The 15,160-nt window shown below is 38.2% G+C and overlaps 1 protein-coding gene across 2 annotated transcripts in view; it reads right to left on the reverse strand.

Moving 5' to 3' along the window:
• The window catches only part of c2h3orf20 (chromosome 2 C3orf20 homolog), a 76,218-nt gene extending 63,714 nt beyond the window's left edge, over positions 1 to 12,504 (reverse strand). For both annotated transcript variants that reach the window (XM_062969783.1, XM_062969784.1), the window contains exons 1-7: positions 12,407 to 12,504; positions 12,155 to 12,317; positions 9,687 to 10,239; positions 8,591 to 8,701; positions 4,979 to 5,107; positions 1,108 to 1,219; positions 224 to 415 (exon numbers count right to left, since the gene is read on the reverse strand). In XM_062969783.1, the coding sequence (XP_062825853.1) occupies positions 224 to 415; positions 1,108 to 1,219; positions 4,979 to 5,107; positions 8,591 to 8,701; positions 9,687 to 10,215 (1,073 nt within the window). In that variant the 5' untranslated portion in view covers positions 10,216 to 10,239; positions 12,155 to 12,317; positions 12,407 to 12,504. The remainder of the gene's footprint in view (positions 1 to 223; positions 416 to 1,107; positions 1,220 to 4,978; positions 5,108 to 8,590; positions 8,702 to 9,686; positions 10,240 to 12,154; positions 12,318 to 12,406) is intronic.
• Positions 12,505 to 15,160: the final 2,656 nt, after the last annotated feature.

The raw sequence follows: 15,160 nt of genomic DNA on the forward strand, positions 1-15,160 counted from the left end.
TCTAATAAAGGCTTCAGGCCAGCATTTAGGAAAATTTCTTGGTGGGAATGATTTTCAATGTTTCACTCTCTTACTGTCCCAAGCAAAACTCTCTGAACTATCACATTAATGATTTGTAAACTACTCCTGGAGGTCTTTCTGGCTGAAGAACAAGGCATCAATGCTTTAAAAAACAAATGACTAAATAACCCATCCCTTTGTTTACCAGCAAAACTAAGGATACTACATTGTGATTGATCCATCCGGAAGGGCAAAGTACATCTTCTTCGCCTTTGAACGTCGGATCTCAGCAGCTATTTGGGATAATGAAGCTCTTTTCATAGCATGGGATGGTGACTTGTGGACAGTCATATAATTCCTCAGTATGAGGGGCCTTGTATGACCCTTTGCTATGGCCACAGTTTTCTCCTCTTCTCTAGAAGGGAGAGAAGCAATTGTATTGTCACCTGGCAACCAATAAACATATGAGTAAAGAGAATTGGAATTGCAGTGCATCGGATAAACTGATATCTTTTACAGGCTTTTATTTACAATGTTTTTAAATGAGACAAGGCCATGACATTTGGGACTGACCAGCTTCGGGAAAAGGTGTAGAATTATAGAATAGTAGAGTTGGAAGAGATCTCATGGGCCATCCAGTCCAAACCCCTGCCAAGAAGCAGGAAATAAGTGTGTAAGTAAAGAAGTGATAGAGCACAATAAAAAAACTATTTTAAAAAAAGTGATAGAGTGATGTATAAACGTATAAATGGTGTGATGATAGTAGATAAGGAGATGCTTGTCTGTTATAATATGGTGATCTAATCAGGGATTTTGCGTAAAAATAAAAGACAAACTCAATCTGAACAAATCTGGCCATGAAATCCCTGTCATTGATTTGCCTTAGGGTCGCATAAGTCAGAAAGAAAATGATGGCAGGGCAGGCCAAATATCCAAATTCGTGCCAATCAAAACAGTAAAATATAAGATTGGATGGACTAGGATTCAAACTCATTGTAAGATATCCCCACATGAATGAATGTGATAAGGTTTCATTGTATGTTTCAAGTGGTGTTACTGTCAATAAGAGTAAGATACCCTCAGTCCTGAGTCTTTGAAAGTACTTACATATGTTTACAAATTTCTCGAAGCTTCTCCCTAGCTGGAGGGCAGGGATCACATTTCTCCATGAAACTGTCTTTCTCATGAACAGCGCTACCGTTTTTCCCTTTAAGCAGACCTGGAAAAATGTATTTTGAAGTGAAGGTCAAGAAAGGTAGTTCCTTCAAGAGCTTTCTGTAAATCAGATCCATAAATGAATGAAAAAAAAAACCCCAACAACACCCACTTGCTATTTCTTCTCTGTTATTCCCATATCATTGTGCTTACAGGATAAAAAGAGATCCACAGTCAATTTTAACCTATGAATGTAAATGTTTATTTTATATTGGTATAAATGATTTCAACGTGTTTTAATCTTATATCTGTTTTTAATATATATGTTTTGATGGTCTTGTTTTTAATCTATATATTATAACTATATTGTACCCTGCCTCAAGCCTTGAGAAGAAGCAGATAAAATAATAATAATAATAATAATAATAATAATCATCATCATCATCATCATCTATATACAGTAGTGTCTCACTTATCCAACATAAACGGGCCGGCAGAACGTTGGATAAGCGAGTATGTTGGATAATAAGGAAAGATTAAGGAAAAGCCTATTAAACATCAAATTAGGTTATAATTTTACAAATGAAGCATCAAAACATCATGTTTAACAACAAATTTGACAGAAAAGGGTAGTTCAATACGCAGTAATGCTATGTAATAATTACTGTATTTACGAATTTAGCACCAAAATATCACGATGCATTGAAAACATTGACTACAAAAATGTGCTGGATAATCCAGAACGTTGGATAAGCGAGTGTTGGATAAGTGAGACTACTGTATATAAAAGAACGATGGAATCAGGGCACCGGACAAAACAACAAAACTACAGGCCCCCCCAACCTCGAAATTTGACAACACAACCCATCATCTACGGCTCTAGGTTGATACAACAAAAAGAAAAGAAAAATAAAGTCCTAATTAGAGGGAAAGCAATAATTGTTTTTATCCAATTGCTGCCAGTTAGAGGGCTAAGCTCTGCCCACTTGGTCTCCTAGCAACCTACTCAGCCCAGGGGACAGGCACAGTTAGGCCTCACTTAGGCCTCTTCCACAGATTATCTTATTTTAACTGGATTATATGGCAGTGTAGACTCAAGGCCCTTCCACACAGCTATATTACCCATTTATAATCTTATATTATCTGCTTTGAACTGGATTACCTTGAGTCCACACTGCCAGATAATTCACTTCAGTGTGCATTTTATACAGCTGTGTAGAAGGGGCCTCATATAATCCAGTTCTAAGCAGATAATATAAGATTATCAATATACAGGAAAGTCTCACTTATCCAACATAAAAAGGCTGGCAGAACGTTGGATAAGTGAATATGTTGGATAATAAGAAGGGATTCAGAAAAAGCCTATTAAACATCAAAGTACGTAATGATTATACAAATTAGGCACCAAACATCATGTTATACAACAAATTTGACAGAAAAAGTAGTTCAATACTCAATAATGCTATGTTGTAATTACTGTATTTACAAATTTAGCACCAAAGTATCACAATGAATTTAAAATGTTGACTACAAAAACATTGACTACTAAAAGGCAGACTGCATTGGATAATCCAGAACACTGGATAAGCGAATGTTGGATAAGTGAGATTCTACTGTAATATGAAATAATTACTGTGGTAATCCAGTCCAACCCAATTCTGCCATGGAGGACACAATCCAAGCACGCCCAACAGATGGCCACCCAGCCTCTCAATAAGAATAAGAATAAGAATATCATACAATCATAAGGTTAGGAGACACCCCTAAGGATCATCCAGTTCAACTTCCTTCTACCATGCAGGACAACACAAACCAAGCACTCCTAACAGATGGCCATCCAAGATCTGCACAATAATAATACAAATCGAATCATAGAATCAGACAGTTAGGAGAGACCCCTAAAGGCCATCCAGTCCAACCCAACTCTGCCATTGGACGATACAATCCGAGCACTCCCAACAGATGGCCAGCCAGCCTCTTAATAATAATAATAATAATAAGATCATACAATCCTAAAGTTAGCAGATACCCCTAAGTATCATCCAGTTCAACTTCCTTATATCATGCAGGAGGACACAGTCCAACCACTCCTGACAGATGGCCATCCAATATCTGCACAATAATAATACACATCGAATCGTAGTATCAGACAGTTAGGAGACACCCCTAAAGGTCATCCAGTCCAACCCAATTCTGTCATGCAGGACACAATCCAAGCACTCCCAACAGATGGCCAGCCAGCCTCTCAATAATAATAATAATAATAATAATAATAATAATAATAATAATAAGAATAAGAATAATAAGAATAATAATAAGAATAATAATAAGATCATACAATCCTAAGGTTTGGAGCAACCCCTAAGAATCATCCAGATCAACTTCCTTCTACCATGCAGGAGGACACAATCCAAGCACTCCTGACAGATGGCCATCCAGCCTCTACATAATAATGATGATGATGAAAATGATAGTAGTAGTAGTAGTAATAATAATAATAATAATAATAATAATAGCATAGAGTTCAAGAGTTTGGAGACCCCCCTAAGGGCCATACAGCCCAACCCTTTCTACTATGCAGCAGGGCACAATCCAAGCATTCACAACACATGGACAACGTATAAATACTATACAATACTACACAGGGACATAGACCCCCTCTATCCTCACCACTTTCACAGTACACAAACAACCAAATGCATACTAAACATAAAGACAACCATACAACACACATTCAATACCACCACTACCACAACAATTTCTCACTAACACCACCAGACAACGCCACAGCAACACGTGGCCGGGCACAGCTAGTTATTATTATAATAATTAAAAACAGGAAAATCAGATAAAGAGGAAGAATATCAGGTGAGAGCATTGCCTTAAAATGGCATACATATACATGTTTTTGACACTTTTTTGGTGCGTTTGGAGATGTTATATACTGTTTACTGTTCCAAGCAGAACCTAGAAAACATTCTTTAGTAGGGCTATTCATATTTGGATTATAATTCTCAGGTGTTTTTAACAGCAGTGCTTGCAAAGGTGTTAAAACCGTGCTGGTGACTGTTTTCTCGTGCTTGAACCCTGACATTTCAAAGCCGAGAATGCTCCTGACCTGACAAACCATCTGTGCACCAATGATAGCTATATCTAAATCTGTTCATGTAAGGCACCCCACACACCATGGGGATAACAGATCATCCCCATGGCACCACTTTGTCCAATGCCAGCTCTTTTCTTGTACAAAATATGATACAATGGGACCTCAGAGGGACTATATACATTATAATCCCTATGGCATGGCTGCAGCGGGTACAGCAATAGACAACTAATGTCATACTTTTTAGATCTCCTGTAAGACAGAATATCTTGGATCTTTCAGAAGCCCATATGGCCATGGTATGTATTATTTTGGTTGGCAAAAAAAGAAAAGAAACAATGCATATTTCAGAACATGTTGCTTCATAAGTCAGTGGGTTGGAATCACTGAGTGAGCATCACTTCCACCCACATCAGGGAATCCCTTGGCATAAGAACTGTGCGTCTGCCTCCATGCTACACACACTCAGTGATGTCTATAGCCTTATTTGGGTATTTAGTCTCAATTTAAGAGCTGTGAAACCAAATGGGAAAAGGTATGGCAGCTCTACTTCCCATCCATAAGCAATAAATCCAAAAGGCGGCATTGAACTTCCACTAGGAGTATATCTTACCCTCTTCTTTAGACCTTGAAATGGTATCCTTCGGTTATAAGGTCTAATAGGTCCCATCAAAACTTCTGTTTTTTTTCATTTTGTAATTTCTAGGAAGTTGCATTTACCTGAAATCTTTGGCTGCTTGCTGTCTTTTAATGATAATGAAAAGCAAAGACAGGAAACTGACATTTGCTGTACAAGCTGGGTGGTGGAAGAGATCTGGACAACAGGTAATGCTGGACCCATACCACGTCCTGTCAAGTAAAGCAGAAAGCAAAGGTTAAAAGGTATTGCTTTTGAACCCATTAAAAGAAAAGAGGGAGAGAACTATGCATAATATCAAGTGAATTGACAGAAAAGTGTGTTAGTTATACATGGAGAAAAACAAAAAATGAGACAGGATGCCACTTGTTCGGGGACAGCTTTAGTTGATGTTTGTGCTACAGAGCTTCAGTTCTCAACCTGGACAAGTTCTACACTATTTTTGCCACCTCTGGAAACTGAGATCATAATACTTTCATGCTTTATTACTGCAGTACTAAACATATTGATTGGTATTTCAATTCCAAGCTATGTGCAAGTGCCCAATCTATCGCAGCTAGCCAATTGGGTTCCAAACTCTCAACCCCTTCTGCGGAAGTTGCACCCTCGTCCAAGGAGAAAAACCCCAAAACAAACTGTCCTTTGGTAAAGAAAGATTTATATAAACAAAACATACAAAACACAGTCCTTTGCTTTTATCAGCAGCAAAACAAAGCTTTCTTATCGTCAAGCTTTAACCTTTGTGGTTTCTGGACTCTCCGTCTTCAAACCTCTTCAAACCTCTCTTCGGTTCCACTTCAGTAGCTTTTCAGCAGCAATACCATCTTTGCCACCTTCACAGCATCTTCATATTCACCTTCACTCCTCTCTCCAACAACACCAACACAACACCGCAACAACACCACTCTAACAACACTAACACAAGACTTACTCAGACTCTATTAATAGCCCTCAATCTACAACAGGTGTCTTGATTGCTGATCAAACATAGATGGGACATGATTCCTGCAAACACTTATTCATTTTCACATAAGAAATGACCCAAATAATATAAAACTCTGACACAATCTTTGTGCAGTGTTTGATAGTATTGGTTCTTCAGATTCCAAGAGACACAACACCAAATCAATCTACAGGACTTAATAAAACCTCCAGTCTTTATTGCCTCACATTAGTGTGTATGGACTATTTCAGTGGTGCAGTTAGATAGATTCTGCACTGAGCAGACATAGTGGGGGTGAAGGCTTTTCAGATGGCATGTCTAATCTATTACTTCATTTATTTCAAAACTTTCCCATCCATTCATTCATTCATTCATTCCCCTCTTTCATTCACTATGGGACCTGAGCCAGCCTACGATATGAGTTAAAACAAAAATAGCAAAATGATCTGTTGTACAAAAGTTTAAATACCATTAAACAACCAATACCATTAAAACAGTAATTTAAAACAATTAAAAAGAAAATCAACAACACATTAAATTGGAAACCACACATTTACAAAGATATCATCCCCTTTCAGACAGGCACATCAAAAATGTTATCTCCCCCCTCCCCCAACTGCTCAGAATTGTATTAAAATCTGTCATATTCAATAATACAGGCACATTCTTTTAGGGCATGACATGGAAGCAAAATTGTAGGAGAAATTATAAGAAAACACCCTATAATCCACAGTGAGAATATCTCCAATGGATTGAAGACCTCCAGCAAAAGAGAGGAATTTTTCAAATGTAGCTGTCAACAAAACACCACTTCTCTGAAGGCAGTTTAAATGACTGTTATTCATTTCCATCTACCTGAATAATTTATTTCCTAGTTTACACAAAACCAAAGATGGACAAAATGCAGTGCTCCATGTTGTTGAACTGCAGCTCCCAGAATTCCTATTTGAGTATGATGACTAGGTTTGATGGGAGCTGTAATCCAACAACATCAGAAGGGCTGTATTTGCCCATCCCTAATACAGATTTATTTATTATACAGATATATTTATCAAGTGAGGCTTTATTGTCATTTCCACCTCCTGCAAATCCCATCAGATGGCAATAGAGTAGAGTCTCACTTATCCAACAAACGGACCGGCAGAACGTTGGATAAGCAAAAATGTTGGATAATAAGGCGGGATTTTAAAAAGTCTATTAAACACCAAATTACATTATGATTTTACAAATTAAGCACCAAAACATCATGCTTTACAACAAGTCTGCCACTTGTTTGGGAGTGTGGCTGCACTTGTGTTGTTGTTGGGTGTGTTGGCCTGCTGCGTTGCCTAGAGAAACAGCTGTGGATCTGGGTAGGAGGTAGACTGTGTTGGATAATACAGGACGTTGGATAAGCAAAGGTTGGATAAGCGAGACTCTGCTGTATAAGCAAAGGCCTTCCCATGTGGTGGCATTCAGACTCAGTAACAACATCTGTGATATATTATGCCATCAATGTTGTTGAGTTTTCAACATGTATTTAAAACTTATTCACTTAGCTTATTAACCTGCTGATTATTAAATAATCAAGTACTGTTTGATTACACTCTGAAACATTGAATCTGCCCTTCAGAAGTTCCACAATCATCGCCTGACAGTAGCAGAGAAGAATATTACAGGGCATCTAACTAATCTGGCTGTGGCCAGAAGAGGGAGCCAAGTGCCCACTGAATTATATTCATAGATGTTTTGGGTGGTAGGAGGAAGACAGGAGTGAGAATTGTGCAACTCTCCAGATCTTGGACTGCAGCCCTGCAGCCCCGCAGCCCAGCCAATGTTGAGGAACTCTGGGAATTAAATTACTCTCAAACAGCATTAATTCTACAGCGTAGATGACATCTTAAATCCCATGGTTGGGGGGGAAAAGGCAGGATAATAACAAGAATAACAAGTTGAAAGCTAGAGCACAACTTATGGCCAAGAACTGCATGCTCTAGAGACATCTCACTCTGCTCAAAGGCCAGATCATTAAATATGCCACCATCAAGGTCCAGTTCCACAGATATTATTTTTCTACAGTGGCCACAGTGGTCATGCTGTATGTACACAGATCAGACTAGGACACGGAACAATGGCTTCAAACTACAGGAAAGGAGATTCCACCTGAACATCAGGAAGAACTTCCTCACTGTGCTCTCCCCCGGGCTGTGGTGGAGGCTCCTTCTTTGGAGGCTTTTAAGCAGAGGCTGGATGGCCATCTGTCGGGGGTGCTTTGAATGCAATTTCCTGCTTCTTAGCGGGGGGTTGGACTGGATGGCCCATGAGGTCTCTTCCAACTCTACTATTCTATGATTCTATGATTCTATGAATCCCATGTAGGGTGACACCCCACTCCATGATACAAAGGCACAACAATGTGGGCAAAGTCAGTAAGCTGCCTGTAACCTCAAAGCCTAATAAGTGTTGGCAGTCATATGGTGCTCCTTCCAAAGAGTATAGGAACACAATCTTTCAAAAGACAGTTTCACCTCTTGCCTTTTGAAATTATACTGTCTCGTCTGTCACCTGAGGATGCTTCAGGTATATACGTAGACAAGATGATCATATGTTTAGCCTTTCAACCACGTTTTTGCTACTACTTATATACATCATCTTGATCTATACAAGCAGTATAGAAATGAAAGCACATGCAGCACCAGAAGAGAATAGATTCAGTGTAGCAGAGGGGACTCTCATATCATATAGAATATAATGGCTTTGTAACTTTGCTGACCTTTCTTCCTTGGTTCTTTGCTTATGATTTCGTTTGCTTCTTCTTCGTTTTTAGGTCGTAGTTGTCGACCAGCTTCCAGGAGCCTTCTTGCAATCTCTTCACTGCTCGGGCCTGGGAAAGAGATATGGTGGTTGAAAAGAAAGAGTAAGATTTGCTGTTTGTTTTCAAGCTGTTTCTGACTTATTTTTGCGGTAAGGTCTGCTTATGCTTCAATGATAGTGATCATAAATAAAATGTCAAAATGAATGCAATTGTTAAAATGTGTGCAAAATAAGGGCAGGAAATTTTTAGGTGTTTTACACTCTTATCAGACCATTAAAATCATTAATTATCATGAGTTGTGGGGGCCTAACTCAAAATCAGGACAAAAAGGATTTTCTAGTATAGAGGTAGACAATTATACTAGAGCCAGGAACCAGCTGCTCTCCTCAGATCCCCAACTAGCAGTGGTTCCTTTATTGTGCTCCCAAATGCCTTTATCTTCATTTGAGGTCTTCCCAAAATGATAACTAGAAGTGACATTGAGTTGCTTCTTGTTACCATTTTTAAAAGACCTCGTAACAAAAACTACCATATAGCTTATGGGTGAAAAATGACATGATCCAGATTTTTGAAAGGCGGTCTTGATCAGACAACAGAGCATGTTGTCCACACACATCGTGAATATATAGCAGCAGGTGACAACTTTTTCCCATGCTATACACTCATTTAGAACATTTCCACATTTATATGACTGTGCTTCTGTATGATATGCAGCGGTCCACATCACCAGCAACACTCCCTTTTCAGGGTTCTAGGCCAGTGATTCTCAACCTGTGGGTCCCCAGATGTTTTGACCTTCAACTCCCAGAAATCCTAACAGCTGGTAAATTGGCTGTGATTTCTGGGAGTTGCAGGCCAAAACACCTGGGGACCCACAGGTTGAGAACCACTGTTCTAGACTGTAGTGATACTGCATATACCTGTATGCTCCTGCAGATGTGAGCTGCTGCCTTCTATCATCAAGACCCAAGGGAAGAGAAACCTTTTTGTTTGAATCAGTTCAAAGTTTCCAGATATCCCATACAGACAAGTAAGCACAATTAGTTGATCTTACCAGCAATTGCATCAATCATTATCCTCATCTTCATCTTCAACAATTCAGTCAAGAGATGGACTGACCGTTTTTGGAACTTGAGGAGTATCTGCTGATTTTCAAATGATGGGGTCACATAGTTGGGCTTTAACATTGAGGCAGTAGGGGTCGGCTTCTGTGCTCTGGACGTAGCAGTGGAGGAAAAGTCAGCCTCGTCAAAAGGAAGGAATTTGACAACTGGACAATATAGACCAGTGAAGGATTTCCTTGGAGGTGACACCATGAGATCATCCCATGTGAACTCAAAGATATTCCTGACACCTCGTGGCACATGGAAGCCCATTTTTTGCCATGTGAGAAGCATCTGCACCATCTCAGCCAAAATCCTTGGTGCCTTGGCTTTAACTTGTTCATAGTTGAGGTTTTTCTTTTTTTCAGGTTTAGGGTCAGGCTTTTGCTCAGTCTTTGGGCTATCCTTTTGATCGCTCTTTGGGCTACTCTTTGGTTCACTTTTATTGTCCCCCTTAAGGTCAGCCTTCAGGTCACTCATGAGTTAGAGATGATGCGAGGAGATCTAAAGCAAGAGAAGAAGGCTGAAGAGAAAGATCTCTGTGCCACTGCTTTTAGGATTTTTCAGAGTCGTGTAAAGTCTGTTTCATTCTAAAAAGGACAATTCTAGTAGCATCTTACAGAGTATGTGGGAGAGAGATGTGGAATGAAATAGAAATGCAAAACAGCTGGCATGGGATTTCAAGTGAATATACTTCTTTTCAACATTTGAGATGGTTTTAAAAAAACTCTCTTTTTTCATTTCTAATCCATTCCATATTCCTCCTTCTCATCCCATGGGCATTTGTATAAATGTCTGTCTACTAAGACTGCACTCCATGCATCTGAAGATGTGGGCTATAGTCCAAAAATATTGTGTCAAAATAAGATGAATTAATAAACAGGGCATTGTTATATGTTAAGACAGCCTTAAAAATTTCTTCATTCAGTAAAGATATGATACATTTTACTGGACTAACAAAAAGGGTTAAATCTATGTATGTTAATGCATTGCATTAAGGTTTTCCACTGAAAATAAATGCATAAGACTTGAGCTCTAGCTTATAGTTTGGAGACTGTAGGTAGATGGACCAGCATTTAAAAAGAACAAAATATGGAGGAAAACCAGGAGGAGAAATAAAACTGAATCTCATTATATACATCTTTCAGATTCAATATAAAGACATATATAAACTAGCTATTGATTCCTTAAAATGTAGTACATTAATGGATTATGGGACAAATTATACTGAGTACTCCAAATTTTGCATCCATGTTCTTCTGATGCTCTTGGAAGGACACCTCTGGAGAAATTATGAGCATTTGGCCTGGAGACACAAGTTCACGCAATAGGCTTGAAGAACAAGAAGCAAATTGAATTATCACGTTTAATTGAGAACACTATGAACATTAAAACATGGATTCAGGGGACATTTAAACTTCCCAGCTCCAGCAGCTGTACTTGTTTTTATTGTCCCTAAGTTTGCCAATGAGAGGTCCAAAAACAGTCTTAGGCATTTCAAGTGTGACAAAGAAATTACTTTTGATTTAATTAGAAAAGTGCAAATGAAGCTGTTTCTCAATTACAAAGTAAAACTTTCAGCTGGAAGTAATAAACTGCCAGTCTAAGTTTTACGTAAGTGCAGTTTTCTATGACAAGCTAGAGGCTGACTTTCTCTGTACTGAGGAATGGACAATTAGGTTCGGGTTCCTCACTCAAGTTGGGACTTTGGGGAATTGTTGCATTTGTTCAGGCCTACCTTTTTTCAAACTATTCAGAGCTATTTCCATTGTCATTTTTTCCTTCTTCATACAAAATGTTGCCAAAGAAAGCCACTGCCTCCTTTTTAAAATCGAATGTTTCGAAAATATTTTCTCCTGATGGCAAGGGATGTTGTTTTTTGGTCTTGAAATGACTACACTGCCTTATTTTAGGATGAAAGTATACTGTATGGGGTTGATAACATTCCATCCTCTATTAGAAATAGTGGCCACACATGTGAAGTTGTGAAGTCGACCTGATAGACGACCTGGTTAGCATGCAGCAGGCAGAGGTTCAATCCTTGGCATCTCTAAAAAGGCTGGACATATGCCTGAAACCCTAGAGAATGCATGCCAGTCAGCTCAGGTAATGCTAAGCTAAAGAAGCTAGTAGTCTAACTACTTATGTGGAATTTCTTTATGGAAGAATTAGCGGTGTTACAAAATATTGTAAAAAACAAAAAACAGCTCAGCTCAATTAAGTTTTCAGCAGTCACATTCCAATGTTGACATCTACTGCTTCTCAGCCTTATACATAACTATACCATAAACAAATAAATAGTGTGGTATATTGGTTAGAAAGAACTAGTAGTCCTGGGAGACCCCAATTCAAATTCTAATTCAGCCATGAAAAGCACTGGGTAACTTGGGGTTAGTCACTGTCTTGTAATTTGCCATACCTTGCAATGAATGATGGAGGCCAGCAAACACCTTTGGATTAAATCGTTGTCTTGAAATCATATGTGGTGAAGAGTTGGGGTAGAAATCTCTTAGATAACAAATATCACAGGCAATCATTGCTCACGTCACGTAATAGGCACAATTACTCAGTTCTTTTTCCACCTAGGAAATAGCATCAAGAAATCTGTAAACAAACACACTCAAACAATATTTTTAAGTATATACCATCAAGACTCCACGTGAAATCTAACCTTTGGAAAATACTTGGCATGGCCCACTGTCACCACAGATGTTTTATAACATTACTATATGGAAGATGAGACAATGTGGCACATTCTATATGACAGCTAGTCTATATGTCATAATAGGAGAGAACCTTCTAACTTGTATTCTTTAAGAAAAGAACTATGCTCATAAGGTCTTCATTAGCGGAAGAGCAGTCTAAGCCCAAGAAAGATTAACATGTCATTTCCCCCAATGCTTCAGACTTGATTGCGGAAAACTGAAATTTACACAGAGGTTTTAAAGAACATACAGAATAACATCAGGAGATTGAAATGGCCATATATTTAGTAGTAGATCATGTGTTTTGCATACAGAAGATTGAAGGTGCCACATCCAAGTAGAGCCTGAAAACATCCTTTGAAGTCCTGGAGCACTGTTCACAGTAAATATTGAGGTTAAGTGAGAGTGTTCATCCCTAATCATTTGGGAGAAGAGCTGTAATGTGGAAATGTTCAGTTCCGAGTGCGTCCAGGAAAATTTGCATAAAATACAACTCTGAAAAGTAGAGTTGCTACCAGTTAATACAAACCAGGGGTTAACAACATGCAATCCCTGGAGAAGCAAGAGTTCATAGCCCAGATCCATGCAGCTTTCTGACTAAATTCTGAAGCTGCTTGACAGCAGCCAGTTCAGACCCAAGTGCCCACCAGCTACACTCAGAAACAGGACATTACAACCCTACAGAAGCTTTCTCTGCTGCCCTGGAGACTAGGGCCCAAAACAATGGGTTCAAATTACTGGAAAGGAGATTCCACCTGAACATTAAGAAGACCTTCATGATTGTGAGAGCTGAACAGAAATGAAACTCTCTGCCTTGGAGTCTGGTGAAGCCTCATTCTTTTAAACATTGACTTTTAAAAAGAAGCTGGATGGCCATTTGTCAGGGGTACTTTGATTGTGTTTTTCCTACATGGCAGGGGGTTGGACTAGATGCCCATGCAGTCTCTTTCAACTCTATTATTCTATGATACCATGTCCTATTTTTAAGATTGTGAAAGAGCAATCCTATCTTCTACCAGTTACAACACCATATGAATTTCACAAGGGTCAACAACCATCCATATGAAGAAAGATTTTTCACACCACTATAAATTTCCAATGGAAAATATTTGATTCCTCAGATAGTATAAAGTAACCTAGCTTCTATTACTGTATTCTTTCTTCTCACAGGTCTTAACAATTGATTTTATGGCTGTTTTTCCACTGGTTACTTTATGTGTATGTGTGTTGATTTTGATTTTGATCATCTGCTGCCACCTTCTGGACACTAACTTTAGCAGGTTTCAGGACTAATGGACTAGGAACTTCTCAACATTTTCACTAGAAGCAATTTTCAGCTCCCAGTTAAGCCCTGCATAAAAAATTATTATATCTACAGCTCATAGATGTTTATTTTTTCAGTCACAATCTCTTGTTGAATCCGTAGTGACCACTTGCGGAACTTTGGTTGAAAAACCCTGGACTAGCACAACAGTTTCGGGTTGTCTTTGCGCTTAACTTTTGAACAGAAATATGCTCTTGAAATATATTGCACTGTGGTCCCCTGGCCCATTAAAAGCTTAAATAATTTCCTACTCATAAACTCCAAAGCAGTAAGAAATCAGGTAAATGATTATTTTGTTAAATGTTACCATATTTGTTAATGACACTGCAGATTTATGAACCACCATAATTCTCGTCCCCAATACATATTATATACACTAGTTGCCTTAAGAATAAATGTGAAAGAACTTTCATTTTAGTTCAGTTACAAGAGGTCCTGCAAATATTACTTCTGATAACTTTGATATATAAATTGAAGGTACCACCACAGAGCTGGAATAATGATAATGATAACACAGTGTATTGGTAAAGTGTCAATTTTGAAAATGTTTTAAAAATAATACAAGAATTGGAAAAGACGAGCTCACACTAGAAGCTATTGTATAAAATTAAAATGGCTAGCTCTTCATTACTAAAGATTCAGTCAACAATGGAAAACGAGCTTGAATACAGTTAAGAACCCACAGGTACCTTGCACATGAACAATAACGGATTGTTACAAGGAAACATGATTTATAATTTATAATTCCGAAGGCTATAATAGAATAGTTTACCACACACTGGAAGTAAGAACTTAACACTTTTTTGAAATCAAATATAAGATTATCTAACTGAAGATAAGGTATGCCTGTGATCCAGTATTGTCTGCCTGGGGCAGAGACTGAAAAGAATACATTAACATTTAAATTCTTACTAATTGATAAGAATGTTCAACAACCGTACAATTAATTACATGGATAATGACACAGCCATGATGCTAATTACTTGAGAATAATTGTAAACACTTCACATGATTTCAGTTCCTTAATTTCAGGAGTAACTGGGTGGTGGCTGTTTCCTGCAACTTAAGTTTTTAAATGTAAGCATTCAATACATGGATTTTCATATTAATGATCAACAAAAACAAATTATCTTAACATTTAAATGGTAACAAATTATCCTTCATTAACAATATACACAAATTCTAACTTTTACATGCTGTTCCTGCAGCAAAAAGAGGAGGCTGTGATGTCTGTTTCTCAAACAACACCCTAAAACTGTGTGGACTTTTTTCCCCCCAAACTATTAAATAAGAAAAAAGGATTAACACTGGTTAGGTCCAAGATCCTGTCCAAAGTATTTATGGTCAGCCAAACAGCGAGTGCAACGCATTTCATATTAAGAATGACAGAAACAGA

The sequence above is a fragment of the Anolis carolinensis genome, chromosome 2 (genome assembly GCF_035594765.1).
Source record: "Anolis carolinensis isolate JA03-04 chromosome 2, rAnoCar3.1.pri, whole genome shotgun sequence".
Classification (NCBI taxonomy): Eukaryota; Metazoa; Chordata; class Lepidosauria; order Squamata; family Dactyloidae; genus Anolis; species Anolis carolinensis.